At 41.8% G+C, this 22062-nt stretch overlaps 1 protein-coding gene and 1 pseudogene across 2 annotated transcripts in view; one reads left to right on the forward strand and one right to left on the reverse strand.

Moving 5' to 3' along the window:
* Positions 1-22062, reverse strand: part of NUP205 (nucleoporin 205) — an 81362-nt gene that overhangs the window by 45323 nt on the left and 13977 nt on the right. For both annotated transcript variants that reach the window (XM_062195165.1, XM_062195197.1), the window contains exons 7-18: positions 21401-21565; positions 14492-14667; positions 13527-13643; positions 13233-13370; positions 12103-12253; positions 10180-10385; positions 8670-8852; positions 5659-5709; positions 4924-5133; positions 1841-1940; positions 1276-1413; positions 194-383 (exon numbers count right to left, since the gene is read on the reverse strand). In XM_062195165.1, the coding sequence (XP_062051149.1) occupies positions 194-383; positions 1276-1413; positions 1841-1940; positions 4924-5133; positions 5659-5709; positions 8670-8852; positions 10180-10385; positions 12103-12253; positions 13233-13370; positions 13527-13643; positions 14492-14667; positions 21401-21565 (1825 nt within the window). The remainder of the gene's footprint in view (positions 1-193; positions 384-1275; positions 1414-1840; positions 1941-4923; positions 5134-5658; positions 5710-8669; positions 8853-10179; positions 10386-12102; positions 12254-13232; positions 13371-13526; positions 13644-14491; positions 14668-21400; positions 21566-22062) is intronic.
* Positions 15336-15798, forward strand: LOC133764444 (large ribosomal subunit protein P1-like; annotated as a pseudogene).

Here is a 22062-nt window from a genome sequence, read left to right on the forward strand (position 1 = left end):
TTAAATATAGAATAATTTAGAAGAAAAGGAGAAATTGCAAGGTTTAGAGCAACTAATAACAGATGAGCTATAGAAGGCAAAATTAAAATGAGGCAAAAAAAAAAAAAAAAAAAAGCGATACTTTACAGACATACAACCAGATGTAGAAATCAAAGGTAGCATCTCTATATTTCTACCAACAAATGCAATGTACCTGGCAATGTTTACTACATTATCTGCCTTCTTAGTTCTGGGATTAATTCCTTGTAACAGCTGTTCTAAAGGAGAGACTATTAGAGACAGCTGACTTTCTCTTAGAAGATCCATAAAGAGATTTTCTTTTTGTAGAGTAAGATTGAGAAGCGCAAGGCAATGCTGTACAGCTTTCTCCAGGTGTTTCTTCCCTACAAACAAAAATGAAGTTAGAAAGTTCTAAATGAATCTCACAACCACTCATCAATCCTCAGGAAAACAAAGGACAAAGTTCTGGAGTCAAAAGAGCCTCGTCATTTCAACCTTTCAGCTCCAAGTTGACAAACTTCACCTACGCAAATAATGGTTTGTTTGCGACAGAGTATGTTTATGGAATGGCTTCTCCTTCATCTTTTGCCTGCTTATTTTGAGCAATGGTTCTCAGACCAGGTTGATCGGAACTCAGATGCTGACAATATCTGGAGAAACTTGCAGTTGTCCTAACTGGGGAAGTCCTACAAGGGTCTGGTGGACAGCATCCACAATAAAGAATTATTCATCCCAAACTGTATATGATGTCAATGCTGAGAAACTTTGACATAGAGAAAGACAGATCCATTATGGAAAATAAAGTAGCAGAAAACATAAAATAAGGGCCACCTATAATCTTACCATTCATTTACCATGTTTTTTAAAAAAATCAAGGCATAGTGAACAGGTAATAGTTAATTAACGGTAATAATAGCAAAATTTACTAAACACTGTGCCAAGTACTATTATTAAGTGCTTTTTACAAATATTATGAGGGAAGCAAAACAAAAAGTACCTCAGATTTAAACTTAGGCACCCTAAACATGTTAGAGTGATAAAATAATCATTCTAATTAGCTACAAAGAACCCTGCAGAGACACAGTAACACTGCATCTCTGCACGTCAGTGCATTTTCACTAGAATACACAGCCATTTAAATGACTCATTGAAAACACCACTGTATTTACAGAGAATCTTACAGTGAGAAAGAACTTCAGAGATTATTTCAAGCTCCCACTTCACCAAAGATATACATCCAAAGTGTTCTCAAGACAATGACTTCCAGGAACATACCAGGAAAAGGAGCATAGGTATCAAGCTGCTTAACTCCTTCTTCCAGTAAACTAAGAGAAAGCTCCAGCATTGGTGATTCATTCAGAAGATGATACATCAGGCTAAATCCAGGCGGCTTATAGGCTATGATTTCTTCTCCTAAACAGGACATAGCATAGTCCAAGAGAGAGTGAATTAGCACTTTTGTCACATCCTTGACTTAAGTGAAATCTATGAAATTCAACAGCATCTAAATACATGAAGGCAAGCACCAATTTAAAAAGCAGTAACAATACCCTCTCCAACAGTAATTCCCACAAGACCTAATGCACACAGCACTCACTCACTTACTATATGAAACACATTCGAAAGGAAAATTTTAGAGCTCTTGATCTTCCTCCATTTAATAAAACTTAACTTTCTCTTGAAAAGAACAATTAAAATCATCAAAACAATGAAACAAAAGATTAAATTCTACCAACTTCTAAGTATGATTTTTAATTTGCATATAACATACATAATTTATATAGTGAAGTAGCTTTACAAACAGCTGACACCTGGTTTGAACATGAAATAATTAAATTACCCTGCAGTTCCACAAACTGGTCTACAAAATCTTCAAGCTGCGGCTCATAATCTCTGAGCAATTTATAAAACACCTCCAAAACAACCTCGGCAACTTCCCACTACGGAAAGACACAAATACTTCATTAACAATCAAACAGTCGAAAGGGGTAGCCTTCCCAGGCTTTTCATTCCTCCCATTGTTTGTCCAGAAAATTAGTAAAGTCCCTTACCTATTTTATTAATTCATGCTAAACAATACAGAAACCCCAATTCATGTTGATTTTGCTAAAGAATACTGGACTGGCTCATTTTCAAGGTAAAATATTTTTTAAAACAATACTCTTAAGGAAACATTTCTATAGTAGAGGTTTAGGCTTCATTTAAAAATCTAAGGCTTTTAGTAATTAGCCATTTGATTTATAGCCAAACAACATCAGAGCTGGATACTTCTCCAAGAGTCAAGTAGTTCACATTTTCTCTAAGAATCTCAGCTGGAAAGGATGTGACAAATCATCTTATCTAAGCATTGTTACTTTATACGCGAAGCAAGTGAAGCTCAGAGCGATGTACAAATCCCCCAGAATCATAAAGTCTGGCAGCAAACAGAATGGAAGCTCAGCCCAGATCTTCAGGGTGCCCTACTCTACAGTCAGAGAAGATAAGACACAATCTCTGCAGGCTAGCCCTGAAAGACCCCATTCTCACCTGCTTGTTAAAAAATCTAGTTAAGAGATAGGCATCAACATGGGAAAACAAAAATATACAGGTAATAAAATTAAAACTTTATTTAAAAAATCTATTGCACTGAATTTTAGCAAGACTGGATTTGGTCATCATTATAAAATGACAGTTTTTCTAAACTATTACTTCTAAAACCATTATTTCTGTTGCACACAAAAGAGCACTATTGGGTAACTTATTGTTTCTTAAAATTAATCACTTTCTTGTATTTGCCAAAAATTACAAGAATTTTTTTTTTTTAAAAAAGGTGTATCATTAAGTAAGGAACTTTAGGACTGATAAACAAACATACTGCCTAGAGCACTGTATTCATCTCAATCCAAAGCACTGTTTTTTGTCTTTTGTTTTGAGGTCAGTGTCCTAAAAATTAAGAAGATTTTCCAGTAAAATAAATTCACAAAACTGAGGGAAAACTGTTCAGGGTGACTATGCTGGCATGGGGCTGAAATCAATGGCAGCTATGGAAAGTAGGAGCATTTGAAGTTATGCATGGGCAAAAGATAAATCTGGAAAGAATGGGGCTGACACACTCTAAACATTTGGGTCACAATAACCTGTTTAAGAAAAGGCAGATAAGGCATTTAAAAACAAGTGCAAACAAGTGCCAGAACATCCTTGCCACATTCACAATTCTTAGCATCTATTACTGATCTGAAGTGACTTTTATTAATGAGGCATGGCTGCTGTTATTATTTCACATCAGAAAACAGGTGAACAAAGTCGATCTAGATCTTAATATAAAACGCACTCAGTATTTGCTTTTATACAAGAACAGCAAAAATTACAAAGCAATTTACAAAAAATGAATATGACTAAATATTAAACAGATTTGTCCAATAACAGGATAATGAAATTAAAATTATGCCAGACACAACTAATGGACACTACACAGTCATTAAAAAGACTTTTCAAAGAATCATTACTGACATGAAAAGCTCTCATGATGGGAGGCTGCAGTGAGGGAATGCACAGTAACACGGCCATCTCCCCCGTTACTTCGGCACATGCACAGTAACAGCCATCTCCCCCATTACTTAGGCACATGTGCACAGAAGAACACAAGAACTATCCTTCCTCTGGCAAATGGATTAAGGGTGATATAATTTCTTATGTCTCTATATTTTTCTAATGACTCCAAATAAGCATGAAAAAATCAGCTTTATAATTATTAGTAAAACAATTTTTAAAACCTCACAACTTCAAAATAAAGCAGAAATGTTGCTACAAAATATACTGAAGGGAATTCTGTGAGGTAATAAATCGCATAATAAGACTAAAGTGAATTACATCAGAACCTAGAAAGGTCTCTTACATAGCTTAGTGGTTATGAGCTTGGATCTGGAATCAGAGTCCTAGGTTCAAGTCCTGGTCCTGGACCTTAGGCAAGTTCCTTAACTTTGCTAAGCCTCCATCTGTAAAATGGGAATGTTAATAGTACCTGCCTCAAGGTAATATCAGAATTACATAAGATGATATATACGGTCAGCTCAGTGGTTAAGTGTCTTGTAACCAGAGCCAATAAATACCAGTGCTCCCTCAGCTTTGATCCACGGCAGACATGCCTGATGGATCTCATTTCCACTAAGCCAACATTCCGCAACTAAGAAGTGCTACTAGTAGATAGACATGGGTGTGCAAATTTAAGCTTATTTCAATTCCTAACCTAACTCATTCCAATAAGGAGTAGCAGTGTGTTTCTCACAAAGGTGTGACATTCTTGGTTCAAGGTTAGTTAAAATTTGTTCAATTAAGGAACTGAATGACTATGAACCCATTCCATTTAAATTAATGATCACTAATATGTAGGTGTTTTAGGTTAAGTTCCCCACTTTTACTTGTTTACTTTATTTATTTTTATTTGAAAGCTAGAGAGATCAAGAGAGAAGACAGAGAACTCTTCCATCCACTGGTTTACTCTGCCAAACGCTCACGACAGCTGGGGTTGAGCCAGGCCTAACCCAGGAGCCCAGAACTCCATCTAGTTCTCCAAAGTGGGCAGCAGAGAAACAAGGACTTGAGCTATCACCCGCTGCCTTGCAGGCTGCACATAAAAAGGAAGCTGGAACTGGAAGTGCAACCAGGATTGAAATCCAGGCAGAACAGGGATAAAGGTGTGCCAGGTAGCATCTTAACTGCTGTGCCAACACCCACCCATGTTCCCAATTTTTTTTAAAAGAATTATTATTCCAATTTCCAATTTTTAAACACAGATAAATGAAATCAGACCACAGATTTCAGAATTAAAACTATGAGTTGCACTAATTTTCAGATGCTATAATGAGTTCAAGCACCTAGCACCTTTGATAAAAGAAAAAGCAACAGTAAATGGGTAAGGAGAGAAAAGTTTTTTCTGAACATAACCTTCTCAGCCGCTCTCCGGTAAGCTCTTGTACGGAATCGAAGAAACACAGAATCTCTAAGGAACTGCAGATAAGGGTCAAAGCCAGGGGGCCGCAGGCCAGCACCCAAATTGGAAGGAAAGGAACTCTCCACCAGAGTACTAATAAGCTGGCAAAAGGCTCGGGTCAGCGGGTACTCTTCACACCGGGATTCTATTTCACTTAGTTCAACCTTGCAAAGAACAACAAAGAAAATTTGGTAAACAGTCAACCATCAAGTGCAGAGCATCTTGCAGACGCTAATTCATTATTAGAGCTATATCACACCAAAAGATATGTAACAGATATTATCATTTTCATTTAGAAGACACAAAACCATTACATGAATATAGATGAATCAGAAGGAAGTTTCAAATTCTCACATATCAGCTCCAATTCTGAATTTAAAATAGTAATCTTAAATTGTCTCAAAACAAGAGAGTAGAGAAAAAATAAAAGTTAAATTCCCACTTCAGGTTAACTCAAGTAACCTAATTAAACAGTTCATATCAAAAACACTGTTTGGATGGCTACCATGTTGCATGTGTTTCCAAGTCTGAAACATTAAATATTCAGCTCCTTTTTTTAAGAGTTCCACCTCCATTTCAACACTGATTAGAAAACCCTTCAAATGCAAACACAATAAATTTGAAAATTATAGGAACTATTATTACATATATGAATGAAAATAATATTTAAGCGAAAAAGAAAGCTTTACCTCAATACCAATAGCTTGCCTCTGGCTTGGAACCCTGACGGTCTGCAGTATCTTAAAATAACAAGAAGGAGATGTCAAGAACACTGCTCATTCACCAGTGAACAGTATGCCTATGCAATGTAACAGCCACCCACATCTCACAATGCCCATCAGAAATGACATTCCTGCAGGATTTCCATTAGCAATTCTGGCAGCATTAGACAGAACTTTTGACTGTCTGTGATTCAGAAAACTGGCAATTTCTAAGAGCACACAAGATGTTTTTAAGCAAACTTCTCAGATATTCTGGGAATTAATCTCATAAAGGATCTATGGGGTAAAATCTCAACAACGTTCAAGATGTGATCTAGTCACAACCAGTCCTACTCCAACCAAAGACGATTTCTTAAAGAGGCAGAAGTTGAGTTAAAATGTTCGGTCGTGGCCGGCGCCGCGACTCACTAGGCTAATCCTCTGCCTTGCGGCGCCGGCACACCGGGTTCTAGTCCCGGTCGGGGCACCGATCCTGTCCCGGTTGCCCCTCTTCCAGGCCAGCTCTCTGCTGTGGCCAGGGAGTGCAGTGGAGGATGGCCCAAGTCCTTGGGCCCTGCACCCCATGGGAGACCAGGAGAAGCACCTGGCTCCTGCCATCGGAACAGCGCGGTGCGCCGGCCGCAGCGCGCCTACCACGGTGGCCATTGGAGGGTGAACCAACGGCAAAAAGGAAGACCTTTCTCTCTGTCTCTCTCTCACTGTCCACTCTGCCTGTCAAAAAAAAAAAAAAAAAATGTTCGGTCCTGACCTTGCTAGGCCTAATTATTATATAGTACAATCAATTTCAATTTCTGTCAAGTCACTTTTTTTTAAAGATTTATTTATTTATTTGAATGGTAGTTACAAAAAGGCACAGGCAGAGAGAGAGGTGTCTTCCATGTGCTGGTTTACTCCCCAACTGGCCACAATGGCTGGAGCCGGGCTGACCCAAAGCCAAAAGCCTGCAGCTTCTTCCAGGTCTCCCATGTGGGTGCAGAGGCCCAAGGACTTGGGCCATCTTCCACTGCTTTGCCAGGCACATTAGCAGGGAGCAGGAATCAGAAGTGGAGCAGACACTATTCAAATGCGTCCATACGGGATGCCAGCACTGCAGGCAGCGGCTTTACCCGCTATGTCACAGCACCAGCCCCATCATCAAGACACTTTAATCTCTTGCAAGTCAGGAGAGCACTATTAGGTAGAAGCCTTTAAGAACACCAATGTTGGCCGGCGCCGTGGCTCAACAGGCTAATCTTCCGCCTTGCGGCACTGGCACACCGGGTTCTAGTCCCGGTCGGGGCACTGATCCTGTCCCGGTTGCCCCTCTTCCAGGCCAGCTCTCTGCTGTGCCCAGGGAGTGCAGTGGAGGATGGCCCAAGTCCTTGGGCCCTGCACCCCATGGGAGACCAGGAGAAGCACCTGGCTCCTGCCATCGGAACAGCGTGGTGCGCCAGCCGCAGCGCGCTACCGCGGCGGCCATTGGAGGGTGAACCAGCGGCAAAAGGAAGACCTTTCTCTCTGTCTCTCTCTCTCTGTCCACTCTGCCTGTCAAAAAAAAACAAAAAACAAACAAAAAAAAAAAGAACACCAATGTTGTTTTAAGGACAGAAACATTTAACCTAACCATGTTTCATTTCAGCTGAATAAAAGCCCTAATCATGTAGGACACTGGCATGTACTGCTGCATTCATCAATAGTAAGTCCAATTAACTCAGTCACCCAGCACACACCAACTCCACAGTCTTACTTTGATAAAGACTCATGAACATCCTCAAGATACCTATGTTAGCAAATATCTATTTCACTGCTTCACAATGATGCGTCCATGAATGAGAACCACATGCTTCCTTTATGCTGTATTACTGCTAAGACAAACATATACCACCTTCTCACTTTCCTAAAGATATTTGTTTCCTTTTTAACTTTATCACATATAGATTGAGCATACTTGATAGAAAAATTCCAAAAAAAGCAAGCTCCATCAGACATACTTGTTAGAGGTTAAAATCATACCAAGAAAAGTTAGTAATTCATTGAGACTTCAAACACTGTAGCACCCAGGGCCAGCACTGTGGTGCAGTGGGTTATAAGCCCCGGCCTGCAGCGCCACCATCCCATATGGGTGCTGGTTCGAGTCCCAGCTGCTCCATTTCCAATCCAGCTGGCCTGCATGGGAAAGCAGTAGAGAATGGCCCAAGTCCTTGCGCCCTGTACCCACATGGGAGACCCAGAAGCTTCTGGCTCCTGGCTTCAGATCGACTGAGCTCCAGCCATTGTGGCCATTTGAGGAGTGAACTAGTGATGGAAGATATCTCTCTCCCTCTTTCTCTTTCAAATAAATAAAAAAGAAAAAATTGTATCACCCAAACAAGTATAACTGCCTACCGATGTCAGCATAGGTGCACTCTCTAATTACGCAGAAGTCAAAAATCCCCGTTACATTCCCACTTTTGGCCAGAGTTAAGATTATGATCCTGCCAGTAATCTCTTACCACCACCAGGGAGGTCATCTGGCTAACATTAAAAGTCTGTGCAAACTCAGCAGACGGTGGAAGCTGCCCTCTGCTGAGCACATACAGCTACTCAGGGGCTTCAATCTCTGGTATGCAGCAAGGGCGCGCAGTAGGAAGGAACCAAAACCAAAACCGATGTTCTCACATCTACCGAGTAAGATGACTCATGAAGGCTTATGTCAGCCTTGTCTCAAAAACAGTTGAAGAATTCTGTCCATCTAGTACTACATTACAGACGTAACGTAAATTCTACAGAGACATATGAAGACTAAGCCTCCAGCAATGCAGTGAACTTATCAGCTGATCCAAGAGAGACAAACCCAAGCCTCTAAAATTCTGTGGCTATGCTCAGTCTCCAAACTGTAACTTTCTAGCTGGGAACTTCATGGTATCAGCCAAGTCTCGACCGGATGCTCCTGCTTCTACGGTATTATCAGATTTCCTCTCCAAACTTAAGTTACTGGAATCAGGAGTTCATAATGTTACCTGAGTGTATTCCAATGACTGCCAGAGGGAAGCAGCGATTTCAGGAGATTTTCCGAAAGCGGAGAGCGTCTTCAGCAGCTCGGCCTTCAGAACAGGCGGAATACTGCACTGCAGAAGCCCCAGAATCACCACAACGGGGGTCCACTGAGGATGCTCACAGAGTGCCAAGCGGGCATTTTCACTCTGAGAATGGAACAAAGAGTGAGACAGATTTTCTATCTTTAAAGCCAGAAAAATGACCAACAATCCTCAAAACTGCAAGCACTTACCCTGGGCGCTCATGGGTTTAATACATACTAAAACAAAAACAAGCCTATCACTTACACTTTAAGTCTACCTGTGGATCCAATCAGATCACAGGTGAGACTGGAAGAGAAACTGCCTTAGAATTACTCCTGCAGCTCCAATTACAGAAAATAATACAAATAAAGATAAATGGCCTGGCTGGCGCCGTGGCTCACTTGGCTAATCCTCTGCCTGCAGCACCGGAACCCCAGGTTCTAGTCCCGGTTGGGGCGCCGGATTCTGTCCCGGTTCTCCTCTTCCACTCCAGCTCTCTGCTGTGGCCCAGGAAGGCAGTGGAGGATGGCCCAAGTGCTTGGGCCCTGCACCCGCAAGGGAGACCAGGAGAAGCACCTGGTTCCTCCTGGCTTCGGATTGGCGCAGCGCGCCAGCCGTAGTGGCCATTTGGGGGTGAACCAATGGAAGGAAGACCTTTCTCTCTCTCTCTCTCTCTCTAACTCTGCCTGTCCCAAAAAAAAAAAAAAAAAAGATAAATGGCCTGCCAATGTCATAAATCTAACCTAGGCACTTTCAATGCTTTCTAGGATATTATAAAATATATATTATACTATACTATAATGTACAAATGAATAACTACTCTGTCGTTTCTACTTTTTAGTATCAGGCCCTTTTAATTCAATGAGAAATGACTACTAAACACTATTAAGCATCATTAGAAAAATTAATAAGTGAGAAGACACTATGCTTATCCTTCAGAGAGAATGTCAAGTTAAGCAATACAAGTTTGTTTTAGCAAACAATAAAAATAAATATGAGATTTCTGAGTGGGAAAATTATGGAATCAACATAATGTTTTTTACAAAGGTTAATTTGATAGAAGTAGCTAAAGTGGTTAGGTGTGAGAGAAAAAATTAATTTCAGTACATAGCTTTTTAATTAAAAGTTTTCTTTATATAAATATTCATACGCCTATCCCACACGTACATGCCCACAACCAAGCTAGCAAACTTCCTGGAAGAAGGTGCATGCAATAGCCAATTCTTATTTGCCCTTTTTTCTGTCAGGCTCAGGTTATTACTTTCATCCTAAGTAAAGCTACGATAATTTATTCCCTTTCGAGGTCAAATAAATAAAGAACTTAAAGACAGAATGCTAATGATATGCTAAATGTATCACTTATAAACTTTAAGCAGTAAAAGATGTTGGCCCTTTAACATGCCACTGAGCTAGAATACAAATAGAGTGCTGCCATGGACGGGCTACCTACCCAAGTAATGATGGTGGACGTGAGCTGTAAGAAAGCAATCAATCCATCTTGCTCCTTCTGGGTGATGCCACGAGAAGGAAGGTGACGGTACTGGACGCTATCTGCACTGGGGAGGTCCTTCCGGAGGTGCTCATGGTAAAGCATTAAGGAGTGAAAGAAATGTTCCCAAGAAACAGGGCTGCCGCCTGCTCCCTGAATATTTTCAACTGTAAAGAAAAAGCACAGAATTCTCTCAAGAATCCCTACACATCTGCTTGGAAATGGAGGATTTATATAAAAGTATAAATTTTGTTTATCTGTGTCTTAGCATCAAGGCAATCTTTGTACTACATAGGCTAGAATTTCTCTGTGACCTAGCACTTGAATTTCTGCTCAGAGCTAAGAATAGGGACACATATATGTAAAGGTAAATTGCTGGGCAAGCCCATTACCTGCTTCATATTCAGGGGAGTTCTCTGTAACTAAACAGGGCTATTTTTCCACAGAATAATTCACAAATGATGAGCTTGAATTCCCCTCCCCCAAAAAAGAGGTAACTACAGCCTAGGTTTGTGAATTCTACACTCCATTACATACCAAGCTGGGAGCAAAACCATAGCACACAAGCCGGGTCTTCACAGAGTGTCAGCACACTGACTTTGGAGGCAAAGAAAGCTCAGTTCCACTTGTTGCTCCTTAAATACCTGTGCCCTAGAATAATTACTCAACTTCTCTAAACCTCTACTTCTTCACATGTAAAAATGAAAATAATATCCACCTAGCAAAGCAGGTATTGTTCCTCTTTTGCAGCATTTTTGGCTTAATCAGACTTAAGTCTGAAAAGCAAATGAGGAAAAACTGGTCATGAAAAGACTCTTAAATACTAACAAAGAAAAAGACAATAAACACCTAAAAGATAAAGAAATCAAAGATAGGTCACAAGTACACATACTTTGTACACTAGATTTATTCTTGAAAATGTATATACCCGTTGAGCATCCTTTACTCAAGATGCTTAAGACCAGAAATACTTCAGATTTTGGATTTTTAAAATTCTGGAATATCTGTATATATACAATGAGATAACTGAGGAATAGGGTCCAATCTAAACACAACATCCAATGATATTTCATATACACCTTATACACATGGCCTGAAAGAACCTCACAAAAAATCACCAATATTCTTTAAAAGGTAATTGGGGTACTGAACTCAAGAGTGAAGAACAGGGGCCAGCGCTGTGGCACAGAGGGTAAAGCTGCCGCTATCCCACATGGATGCCGGTTCGAGTCCTGGCTATTCCACTACCAATCCAGCTCTCTGCTATGGCCTAGGAAAGCAGTGGAAGATGGCCCAAGTCCTTGGGCCCCTGTACTCAGGTGGGAGACCCAGAAGAATCTCCTGGCTTTGGATCAGCATAGCTCTGGCTGTGCAGCCATCTGGGGAGTGAACCAGCAGATGGAAGACCCCTCTCTCCCTCTCCCTCCCTCCCTCTCTCTCTCTCTCTGCCTCTCTGTAACTTTGCCTTGCAAATAAATAAATCTTAAAAAAACAAACAAAAAAAAAACCCAGAGTGAACAGAGTGTGGCATACCACAGAAAGCCATCCCTAGCAGCAACACCCCTTGCAGCATTCCGTACCAGAGTGCTGGTTCAAGTTCCAGCTGTTTCACTCTTCTGATTCACTTTCCCACCAACCTATCTGTGAAGACAGAGGATGATGGCCCAAGTGCTTGGGTTCTTGCCACTCATGTGAGAGATCAGGATGGAATTCCCAGATCCTAGTTTCAACCTGACCCAGAGCTAGCTGCTATGGACATTTGGTGAGTGAACCACAGATTAAAAGATCTCTCTCTCTGTCACTCTGCCTTTCAAATAAGTATTTTTAAAATGAGAGGGAAAAAAAAAAGACTGGAAAATCAAACAACATGTAGCTCTTCCTTACCATGGCTACTACCATTAACTTTGAGTAGGCTGAAACAGTAGTGGGCACACTGGGGTCCGCTGGCCAATCCTCGCAGCATTTTCAAATAAGGGATATAAATAGTTGGAGGCAACAGGTCACCCATTTGCCTAACAAACTTAGACAAAACGACCTGAAATATAAAAAAAAAAAAAGAGATTATATGTAAAGTGTTTCTTGAGTTTAAGGCAACATGAGTCAATTAACAAGGACTACATGTAAACCAAAACTATATATATATATAGTCCTTATTTATATATATATACACACATATATATATATATATATATATATATATATTTGACAGGCAGAGTTAGACAGTGAGAGAGAGAGAAAGAGAGAGAGAGAAAGGTCTTCCTTCCATTGGTTCACCCCCAAATGGTTGCCATGGCTGGCGCGTTGCGCCAATCCGAAGCCAGGAGGAGCCAGGCGGTTCTCCCGGTCTCCCATGCGGGTGCAGGGCCCAAGCACTTGGGCCATCCTCCACTGCACTCCTGGGCCACAGCAGAGAGCTGGAATGGAAGAGGAGAACTGGGCAGAATCCGGCAACCCAACCGGGACTAGAACCTGGGGTTCCGGTGCTGCAGGCGGAGGATTAGCCTAGTGGGCCGAGGCACAGGCCAAACCAAAACTATATTAAGTGCTCTGATTTAACCCTCACAAATGATAAAAGTAAATGTTAATCTATAGATTCATATGCATTTTGTCATCCATTACAACTTCTAAGCCTCTCTAGCACCTGTATCTCCCATCTTCTCAACGTGGTAGGAAGTATATACACTGGTTATTACCATGCTAATGCAGTACAGGCTAAAATACTGCTAAAACATTAATGAGCAAGGCATCAAGAACCCAGATGGCTTCCTGGTCCAACGATCTGACACACACCTAGCATCAATACAGACTTGACTACATAAACTCCAAAATCATCAGAACTTAAAGTTCAGGGTTTCAAATTTCCCTAACAAGAAGAAAAAGGGAAAAGGATGTCTTCTAAAAGTTTTACTAGTGGTCATCCATGTTAACAGAAACCTCAGGAAGTATTAACTTTCATGTCTCAAGACACCAAATGACGCGATATGAGCATAACAGTAAGAAAACTAAAGACTCACCTGGCGCTGAGGAGGCCGCTGATGAGCCACCCCCAGATAAGAACCCATGATACTGGGGGTCTGAAGAGGCTCCGAGGGACACCAGTACTCTAGAGCAAGTTCCAAATGAAAAGGGTTCTTTTTATACAGCTCACCAATCTGCAAAGAGGAAGCAGAAATTGTGGGGAGTCTGTAACTCAGAAACTAAATTAAAAAGTACATGCAGATTTATAGCAGTAGGCCTGAAATTTTCCAAAGTGAGGAAAAACAATGGAAGGAAGCAAAGACGGCAAGTGATGGAAGGCGATGGCTTACCAGGAGCATTAAGTGTTCCAGATCCCTCCGAAGTGGAATGGGGGGCTCGCTACCCATCTGCACGCTCACGTGAATCATTCTCGCATCCTCGTCGGCCCGATTCCTCAGCTGTTTCACCTATTAAATTTGACCCCATTTTAAATGTCAATGTATCACATGTAGGTTAATAAAGATGACAACAGAAGTTAGGCAACTATCTTAAAGTGACCACCTACATGGAAAATGTTACTTAAATATCCATCCCGCTTTAGGGATGTGAAAAAATACACTAGGAACTTTATTTCAGTATTACAGCCATAATTTATAGTACCTTAAAACGTCAGTGCATTCTCCCCGACAGAGAAGCTGGGTTCAACCACAGTAGTTCTCAAAGAGGACATTACTGACATCGTAGGCTGAAATTTCTTCTCTGGGCTGGATCATCCTAAACAGGCAGGACATTCAATATCCCTGAACCTGACTACTAACTACCAATAATATTACAAGCAAAACTGACCAACTCATTTCCAAAAACTGCTCTGAAGAACATTACAGCTTGGGTTCAGAATCTCTGCCTTATAGCATTTGTGTGAACTCAATGTCAACAGAAATTTTTTTAAAAAAAGATTTTTGTTTATTTATTTGAAAGGCAAAGTTGCAGACAGGCAGAAGCACAGAGAAAAAGAAAGAGAGAGAGAGAGAGAGAGAGAGAGGTCTTCCATCCACTGGTTGACTCCCCAACTGGCTGCAACAGCCAGAACTGCGCCACTCCAAAGCCAGGAACCAGGAGTTTCTTCTGGGTTTCCCACACAGGTGCACAGGCCCAAGAATTTGGAACATCCTCCAATGCCCACAGCAGAGAGCTGGATGGGAAGCAGAGCAGCCAGGACTCGAACCGGCACCCATATAGGATGTCCACACTGCAGGCGGCGGCCTTACCCACTACGCTACAGTGCTGGCCCCTCATCATATATTATTATACTCACCTTCATTGGCATAAGTGCAAGAAAGTCTGTGATGAGATTATGGATTCTACGAATGTAAAATTCCTCCTGATAGAAGTTTTCTGACACTACTACGGACTCAGTGAGGAACAGGAAAACACTGTCAGCAACTGCAAGCTCTGCCATTGCTTCATCTGCTTCTGTGAATTCAGCCAGGGCTGGAAAGATATTTAGGGAAACAATACATGGAGGAAAGGTCATTAACCAAAATGTTAGTAATGCATAATACTCTGCTGGTGGCTCAAAATTCATATATCCTTAAAAAAAAAAGCTAGAAGGCAAATAATCCTTGATGAACATAGCTGTAAAGATGCTCAACAAAATACTAACAAACTGAATTCAGTAACACAGTAAAAAATTGTTTGCCATGATCAAGTGGGACACATCTCAGGATGTAACGATGGTTCAATATACACAAATCAACAAATGTGATAGAATACATCAACATGGAAAAGAATTAAGACATGTTCCCCACCTTCTAGCATGTGTGACACACAAAACTGTTTAACTGTAATTGACTCATAAATCCCAATGAACTCCTAAAAAAGTACACTAGAAAAACATATTCTTTGATAAGTAAAAATTAGAGGTGTGTGATGTACAGAACAGTCAGGGAACTATTTACCAAACATTAAAACAATACTAAGGCTTTAATATCAATAAAGTCTTATGGGTTATTCTAAAAAATTCTTCACAGTCAATGAGTGAAGAAAAAAATTTGAACAATTTGGTAAACAAGTAGCTAAAATTGAGCTTTCCCTCAGCTGCCGCCAAGGTGCTCGGTTCTTCCGAGGAAGCTAAGGCTGTGTTGGGGTGGGGCCCCTCACTTCATCCGGCGACTAGCACCGCGCCCGGCAGCACCAGCCCGCCAGCCCCGCACCATGGCCTCCGTCTCCAAGCTCGCCTGCATCTACTCTGCCCTGATCTTGCACACGACGAGGTGACCGTCACGGAGGACAAGACCAATGCCCTCATTAAAGCAGCTGGCGTCAACGTGGAGCCCTTCTGGCCTGGCTTGTTCACGAAGGCGCTGGCCAATGTCAACACTGGGCGCCTCATCTGCAGTGTAGGGGCCGGGGGCCCTGCTCCAGCCGCTGGCGCCGACCCGGCAGGAGGCCCCGCGCCTGCGGCTGCCACCGCCCCAACTGAGGAGAAGAAGGTGGAAGCCAAGAAAGAAGAATCTGAGGAGTCTGATGACGACATGGGCTTCGGGCTTTTTGACTGAGCATTTCCTTGTTCAGTAAAGAGCTCAACTCCTCAAAAAAAAAAAAAAAAAAAAAATTGAAAAACTAATTCTAACTTAAACTGGCCTAGGGGGTGGGTCTTTGGCCTAGTTTCCCAGCAACTCCAACCCTGGCATGAGTGAGTTACTTAATTATGATTAAAAGCCATTTCCAGTGTTGGCTGGTGCCTGCCTCTGTGTCCATGTCTCTCCCTCACTGCTGGGACAGCAGAATATGGGCTAGGATGAGAGCCTTGGGGATTTACCCTGTGAGTGGGACTCAGTCCTTCTTGCAGGCTGCTTCCCTCATTGCACTCAGGTCACTGCTAAGCTTCCACTGCTTCCTCCTGGCATAAATGTGTGGCCCAGCTGTCCTTGGAGGCCTAAAGCAGCTCCATGGTCCACTGTCCAGAGGGACAAGTCAAATGCCTTCCTGATCGTGGCCAACACACACTTGGTTTGCTTGGTGAGATGCCCATACTGTTGGGTTAGTCACCTTGTAGCCTCTATTGAAGCTCACAGAAATGGGGTAGCATTGAGCCATGGTTGTTGCTTTTCAATGGCTACTGAGATAGAAGGATAACCTAGTCTTTAATACCCAAGTCCCATATGAGAGTCACTGGGTTCAACACTCAACTCTAGTTCCTCACTCCAGCTTCCTGCTAACGCAGACCCTGGAAAGCAGTGGTGATGCCTCAAGGAACTGGGTTCCTGCCACCTCCATGGGAGACCTAGACTGAGTTCCCAGCTCCAGGCTTCAGCCTCTGGCCTGCTTCTGGCCAGTGTGGACACTTGGGCATGAACTAGCAGATGGGAGATCACTTTCTCTTACTTGTGCTTGAGCTCTAAGAAACTTTTTAGTTAAAAAAAAAAAAAATGCTTTTAAAGATTTATTTATCTGAAAGGCAGAGTGCAACTATATGACAGGGGCTGGTGCTGTGGCATAGTGGGTAAAGCTGCCACCTGCAGTGCCAGCATCCCATGTGGGCGCCGGTTCAAGTCCTGGCTGCTCCACTCCAGATCCAGCTCTCTGCTACTCTCTGCTATGGCCTGGGAAGGCAGTGGAAGATGGCCCAAGTCCTGGGATCCCTGCACCATTGTGGGAGACCCAGAAGAAGCTCCTGGCTCCTGGCTTCAGATTGGTGCAGCTCTGGCCATTGCAGCCATCTGGGGAGTGAACCAGTGGATGGAAGACCCCCCCCCCCTCTCTGTAACTCATTCAAATAAATAAATCTTTTTTAAAAAATATATGACATATCTGTAGGATCCCCACACATCTTTTTTATTTTCTATTAGCCCTTAGTTGGCTGAAGAAGTTAAGTCCACAACATGGTCTGGCATTACATCCCAGAAGGTTAAAACAAAAAATTAGCAATCTGACCCAGAAAGGCTTGACCTGACTTCAAATTTTTGAAAGAAGTTTGTCATCAGGAAACACATTGTTTAATCTTGTAAATTTTAAATATAGGGCCAAGCCTTTGGCACAGTGGTTATGCCACTGCTTGGGACAACCACATTTCACAGTGGAATACCAGAGTTCAAGTCTCAGTTCTGTGCCCAAGCCCAGCTATCTACTAATAAGCACCTTGGCAGGCAGAAGTCATGACTCAAGCAGTCAGGGCCCTGCCAGCCACAGAGGACATCTGGACTTCCCAGCTTCTGGCTTCACCCTGCCCTGGATCAACCTATCACAGGCATTTGTGGAGGGAAGCAGCAGATGAAAGTTCAGTATCTACCCACCTGTCTCTTCCTTTTTTTGCCTTTTGAAGAAATTAAATAAATACAATTTTAAAATAAATTTTAAATATAAAGTTACTAAGTATGTTTTTGGCAATCTACCTTTAGAAAAAGAACTGCTACCTAGTTTATTCTGCTTGACTGGTACAGAGACCAAATACATAGCTCACTACTGAAGATACATTTTCATTTCGTTGGAAAGGGTCAGGAAATAAAGTAAGCCAGGATGGTCTCAACCAGAGGAAGAGTTATGGGTTTCTTTGGTTTGTTTTATTTTGTACTTTGAAGTAAGGGCTGCACATCTACTCCTGGCATAAACTCCCTGACAACAAAATGTTTTCTTCTTTATTATTACTAATAACAATGATTACTACCAATTAGTGTTAAATATTAATTTTTGTAGTTTAAAACTTAAATTATAATACCTCTAATTATTAAAGCTTATAAAAGAATATAAGCACACAAAACCAAAGAGATAAAGTAGCCAAAGATTTGAGAATTGGAAGTAGGGCTGTGATTTCTACTCTATTGTCATCTATTATTCTGTAACAAAGTAGAGCAAATTCTACTGTGCCTCTTAACATTAAGGCAAGAGTACCAGAAATTATAATGCAAGAATTTGATTAACTATCACAAAGCCTCTTAAGAATTTAAAGAGTAACTTTATGCCAGAGAAGTAATAAGACTAATAAACAAATAGGGTTGAGAAACAGAATCTGTGCATGAATGTTAAAGTCCAATTAGCTATCTATCCTTTTTAATATATTTTTTAAAGTAGACAAAGAATGATTCCAACCACAAAAAACCTTTTTGCAAACAAAAGAATTATACAACTGATAGGACATTACAATCTGTTGACACTATAGGATTAGAAAATACTGACATGGGGCCGGTGCTGTGGCGCAGCGGGTTAATGCCCTGGCCTGAAGCACTGGCATCCCATATGGGCGCTGGTTCTAGTTCCAGCTGCTCCACTTCCGATCCAGCTCTCTGCTATGGCCTAGGAAAGCAGTATATATAAGATGGCCCAAGTCTTTGGGCCCCCGCACCCAGGTGGGAGACCTGGAGGAAGCTCCTGGATCCTGGCTTCGGATCGGCGCAACTACAGCTGTTGCGGCCAATTGGGGAGTGAACCAGATGAAGGACCTTTCTCTCTCTCTCTCTCTCTCTGCCTCTCCTCTCTCTGTGTAACTCTTTCAAATAAATAAATAAATCTTTAAAAAAGAAAATACTGACATGAATTGTAAACTTGAATAAAGCCTTCCCAGATTTACCAGAAAAACCTATGGAAGTGACAATACTTGGGCATTTGACCTGGATGTTACCATGCCACATGAGATACCTGCATCCCATGTTGGAATACATGGGTTGAAATCCCAGCTCCATTTCTAAATCCAGCTTCTTGCTAATGTATACCTGGGGAGGTAGTAGGTCATGACTCTTGGGTCTCTGCCACCTACTGGAGCCAGGGGTTCAGTTCCTGGCTCCTGGTTTTGGCTTGGCTCAGCACTGGCTGCTGAAGGCATTTGGGGAGTCAATCAGCAGATGGGACTCTGTCTGTATCTGTCTATATCTCAAAAAAATACAGGAAAAGCACAGTTTCTATCCTGTTAGGGTGAACAACTATTAATATGATAATTACATGAATGTAAGTTGCATAACAGCTTATGTTATAATGAGAAACATTGTTAAAAGTCAGAATTCCAAGGCACCAGTGTGTGGCACAGCAGGTTACGCCAATACTGGCATTCCATATTGGAGTGCCAGTAGGAGTCCCTCGGCTATCCCACTTCCAATCCAGCTTCCTGTCTTGTATGATGGCCCAAGAATGTAGGCCCCTGCCACCCATGTGAGAGCCCCAGATGGAGTTCCTGGCTCCTGGATTCAGCATGGCCCAACTCTGCCTATTGCAGGCATTTTGGACAATGAACCAAAGGATGAAGATCATGCTCTCTCTCTCTCCCCCTTTCTGTCTCTACCACTCCCTATGACAATCTTTTAAATAAATAAATAAATCTTAAAAATAATAGTAAGAATTTCAGGGGCAGGCATTTGATGCAGCAAAGATCCTGACTGGGATGCCTGCATTCCAGACCGGAATGCCTAGGCTTGAATAGCAGCTCTGCTCCTAATTCCAGCCTCCTGCTAGTAAGTACCAGCTTCGGTCAGGCCCAGCCCTGGTTACTGCAGGCATCTTACAAGTGCCTCAGTCACAGGTGATTTTTCTTTTTTCTCTCAAATGAAGATAAACAAAAATTAATTTTTATTTATTTTCATCCAATTTGCCTTTTACTTCATTTAATTTGCCTCAATAAAATAAATAAAATTTATTTATTTTCATTAAATAAATAAAGACAGAAAGAGTTATCTCCTAACCACTGGTTCACTCCCAAAATGACCAATAGGAAACCAGGAGCCAGAAACTCAATCTTGTCTCCCCAGTGAGTAGCAGAGACCCACATACTTAAGCCACCATCTCCTTCCCTTAGGGTGTGCATTAGCAGGAAGGTGGAATAGGAAGCAGACAGGCCTTGAACGCTGGCATGTTGACATGGGATGCAGGCATTCTAAGCTGCATCTTAATCACTGTACCACACGCCTATCCCCAATAAATACTCTGTAAAAAATGAGTTTGACAAAATTTGAGAATTTAGCTTGTCTATGAACAAACCAAGAAGGAAAATATGTAAAAATAAAACAGTACCGGCCCGCATTGTGGCGTAATGGGTTAAGCCTCTGCCTGCAATGCTGGCATCCAATATGGGTGGCGGGTTCAAGTTCTGGCTGCCCAACTTATGATACAGCTCCCTGCTAATGCATCTGGGTAAACAGCAGAGGATGGCACAAGTGCCTGGGCCCCTGCACCCACATGGGAGATCCAGAAGAAGCTCTTGGTTCCTGGCTTCGTCCTGGGCCAGCCCTGGTCACTGCAGCCATTTGGGGGGTGAACCAGCAGATGGAAGACCTCTCTGTCTCTCTGCCTTTCAAATAAAGAGAATCTTTAAAAAAAAAAATAGTAAATTATACTTCTAAAGAACATTTAGGGGTCAGCACTGTGGTGTAGTAGGTAGAGCCACTGCCTTCAGTACCAGCATCCCATATGGCACTTATTCAAGCCCCAGCTGCTCCACTTCTGATCCAGCTCCCTGCTATTATGCCTGGGAAAGCAGTGGAGGCTGGCTTATGGCTTCAGATTGGCTCAGCTGAAGTCATTGCTGCCATCTGGGGAATGAACCAGCGGATGGAAGAGCTCCCTCTCTAACCCTGCCTTTCAAATAAAATAAATAAATCTTAAAAAAAAAAAAAGGCCGGTGCTACGGCTCACTTGGCTAATCCTCCGCCTGAGGCACTGGCACCCCAGGTTCTAGTCCCGGTTGCTCCTCTTCCAGTCCAGCTCTCTGCTATGGCCCGGGAAGGCAGTGGAGGATGGCCCAAGTGCTTGAGCCCTGCACCCGCATGGGAGACCAGGAGGAAGCACCTGCCTCCTGGCTCCTGGCTTCGGATCGGCAAAGCGCGCTGGCTATAGCGGCCATTTGCGGGGTGAACCAACAGAAAAGGAAGACCTTCCTCTCTTTCTCTCTCACTGTCTAACTCTGCCTGTCCAAAAAAAAAAAAAAAAAAAAGAACATTTAATGTGATATTGTCATTTCCTAATTTCACACTCTTAACCTCTTCCTTGGACGCTAAAAGGGCATTGTGAAGGTGTGAAAGGGAACTGTCACTGGTTCCAAAGAAGGAAAATAATATTTCATTTATTTGTTTTCATAGTCAAGTAGAAACAGGTCTGTATTTCACTACTACTCTACAAAATGTCACTTAAAACAACTTTAGCTATCTTCCTATACTCATGCTTATGGATGTAAAGATAATACTCCTGCCAAAGTTTCATTAAATGCTGCCTCTCCTAATAAAATTACTTATAATCGATTTACCTGTCACATCAGGTAGCTGGGATATTCCCCTTAATGCCAATGCCCAGGCAAGCCTAACAGTGGCTTGCAACCCAGGCAGCTTCCAGGGTTGTGAGTCTTGCAGACGAGAGTGGATCGTTGCAATGTACTGTCTCTCTGTCAGCAGTGGAAGCTGATGAATCACATCTGAAAACACAAAAATAGACCACTTAACCAAAACTACACAAATTCTAACTTGTGACACATAGGAATAATGCCTAAAGTCAGAAAATCTGAGCATTCTCACAAAAGAATTTTAAGTAATTAGCATTAATATTTAACATACCAAGAAGTACATTACTGTTAAGGACAATATACATGATAAAAATGAAAAGGGAAATAGACAATAATCCTAGATTTTAATTTTATTGTTTTCACTTGGAGTCACTCATTTTTTTGCACATAAGTCAATGCTGTTTAAGTATCAAAAAACTTCATTTAAATGTATGTCAAAGATGATATATTACTGAAATAAGTCATCATCCCTTAGAGTATTTTCATAAAGGTTCTGAAAACATGAATAAATAGTAGAGAAGCAAGCAATTAGACAAGTCAGGCATTTGTAACTCATAAAGATGATCTATAAATAGCACTATGTATCCTTTAACGCTTCCCATTCCAAATCTCAAAAGAAACCATCCCCA

Source organism: Lepus europaeus, chromosome 1 (genome assembly GCF_033115175.1).
Source record: "Lepus europaeus isolate LE1 chromosome 1, mLepTim1.pri, whole genome shotgun sequence".
Taxonomy (NCBI): Eukaryota; Metazoa; Chordata; class Mammalia; order Lagomorpha; family Leporidae; genus Lepus; species Lepus europaeus.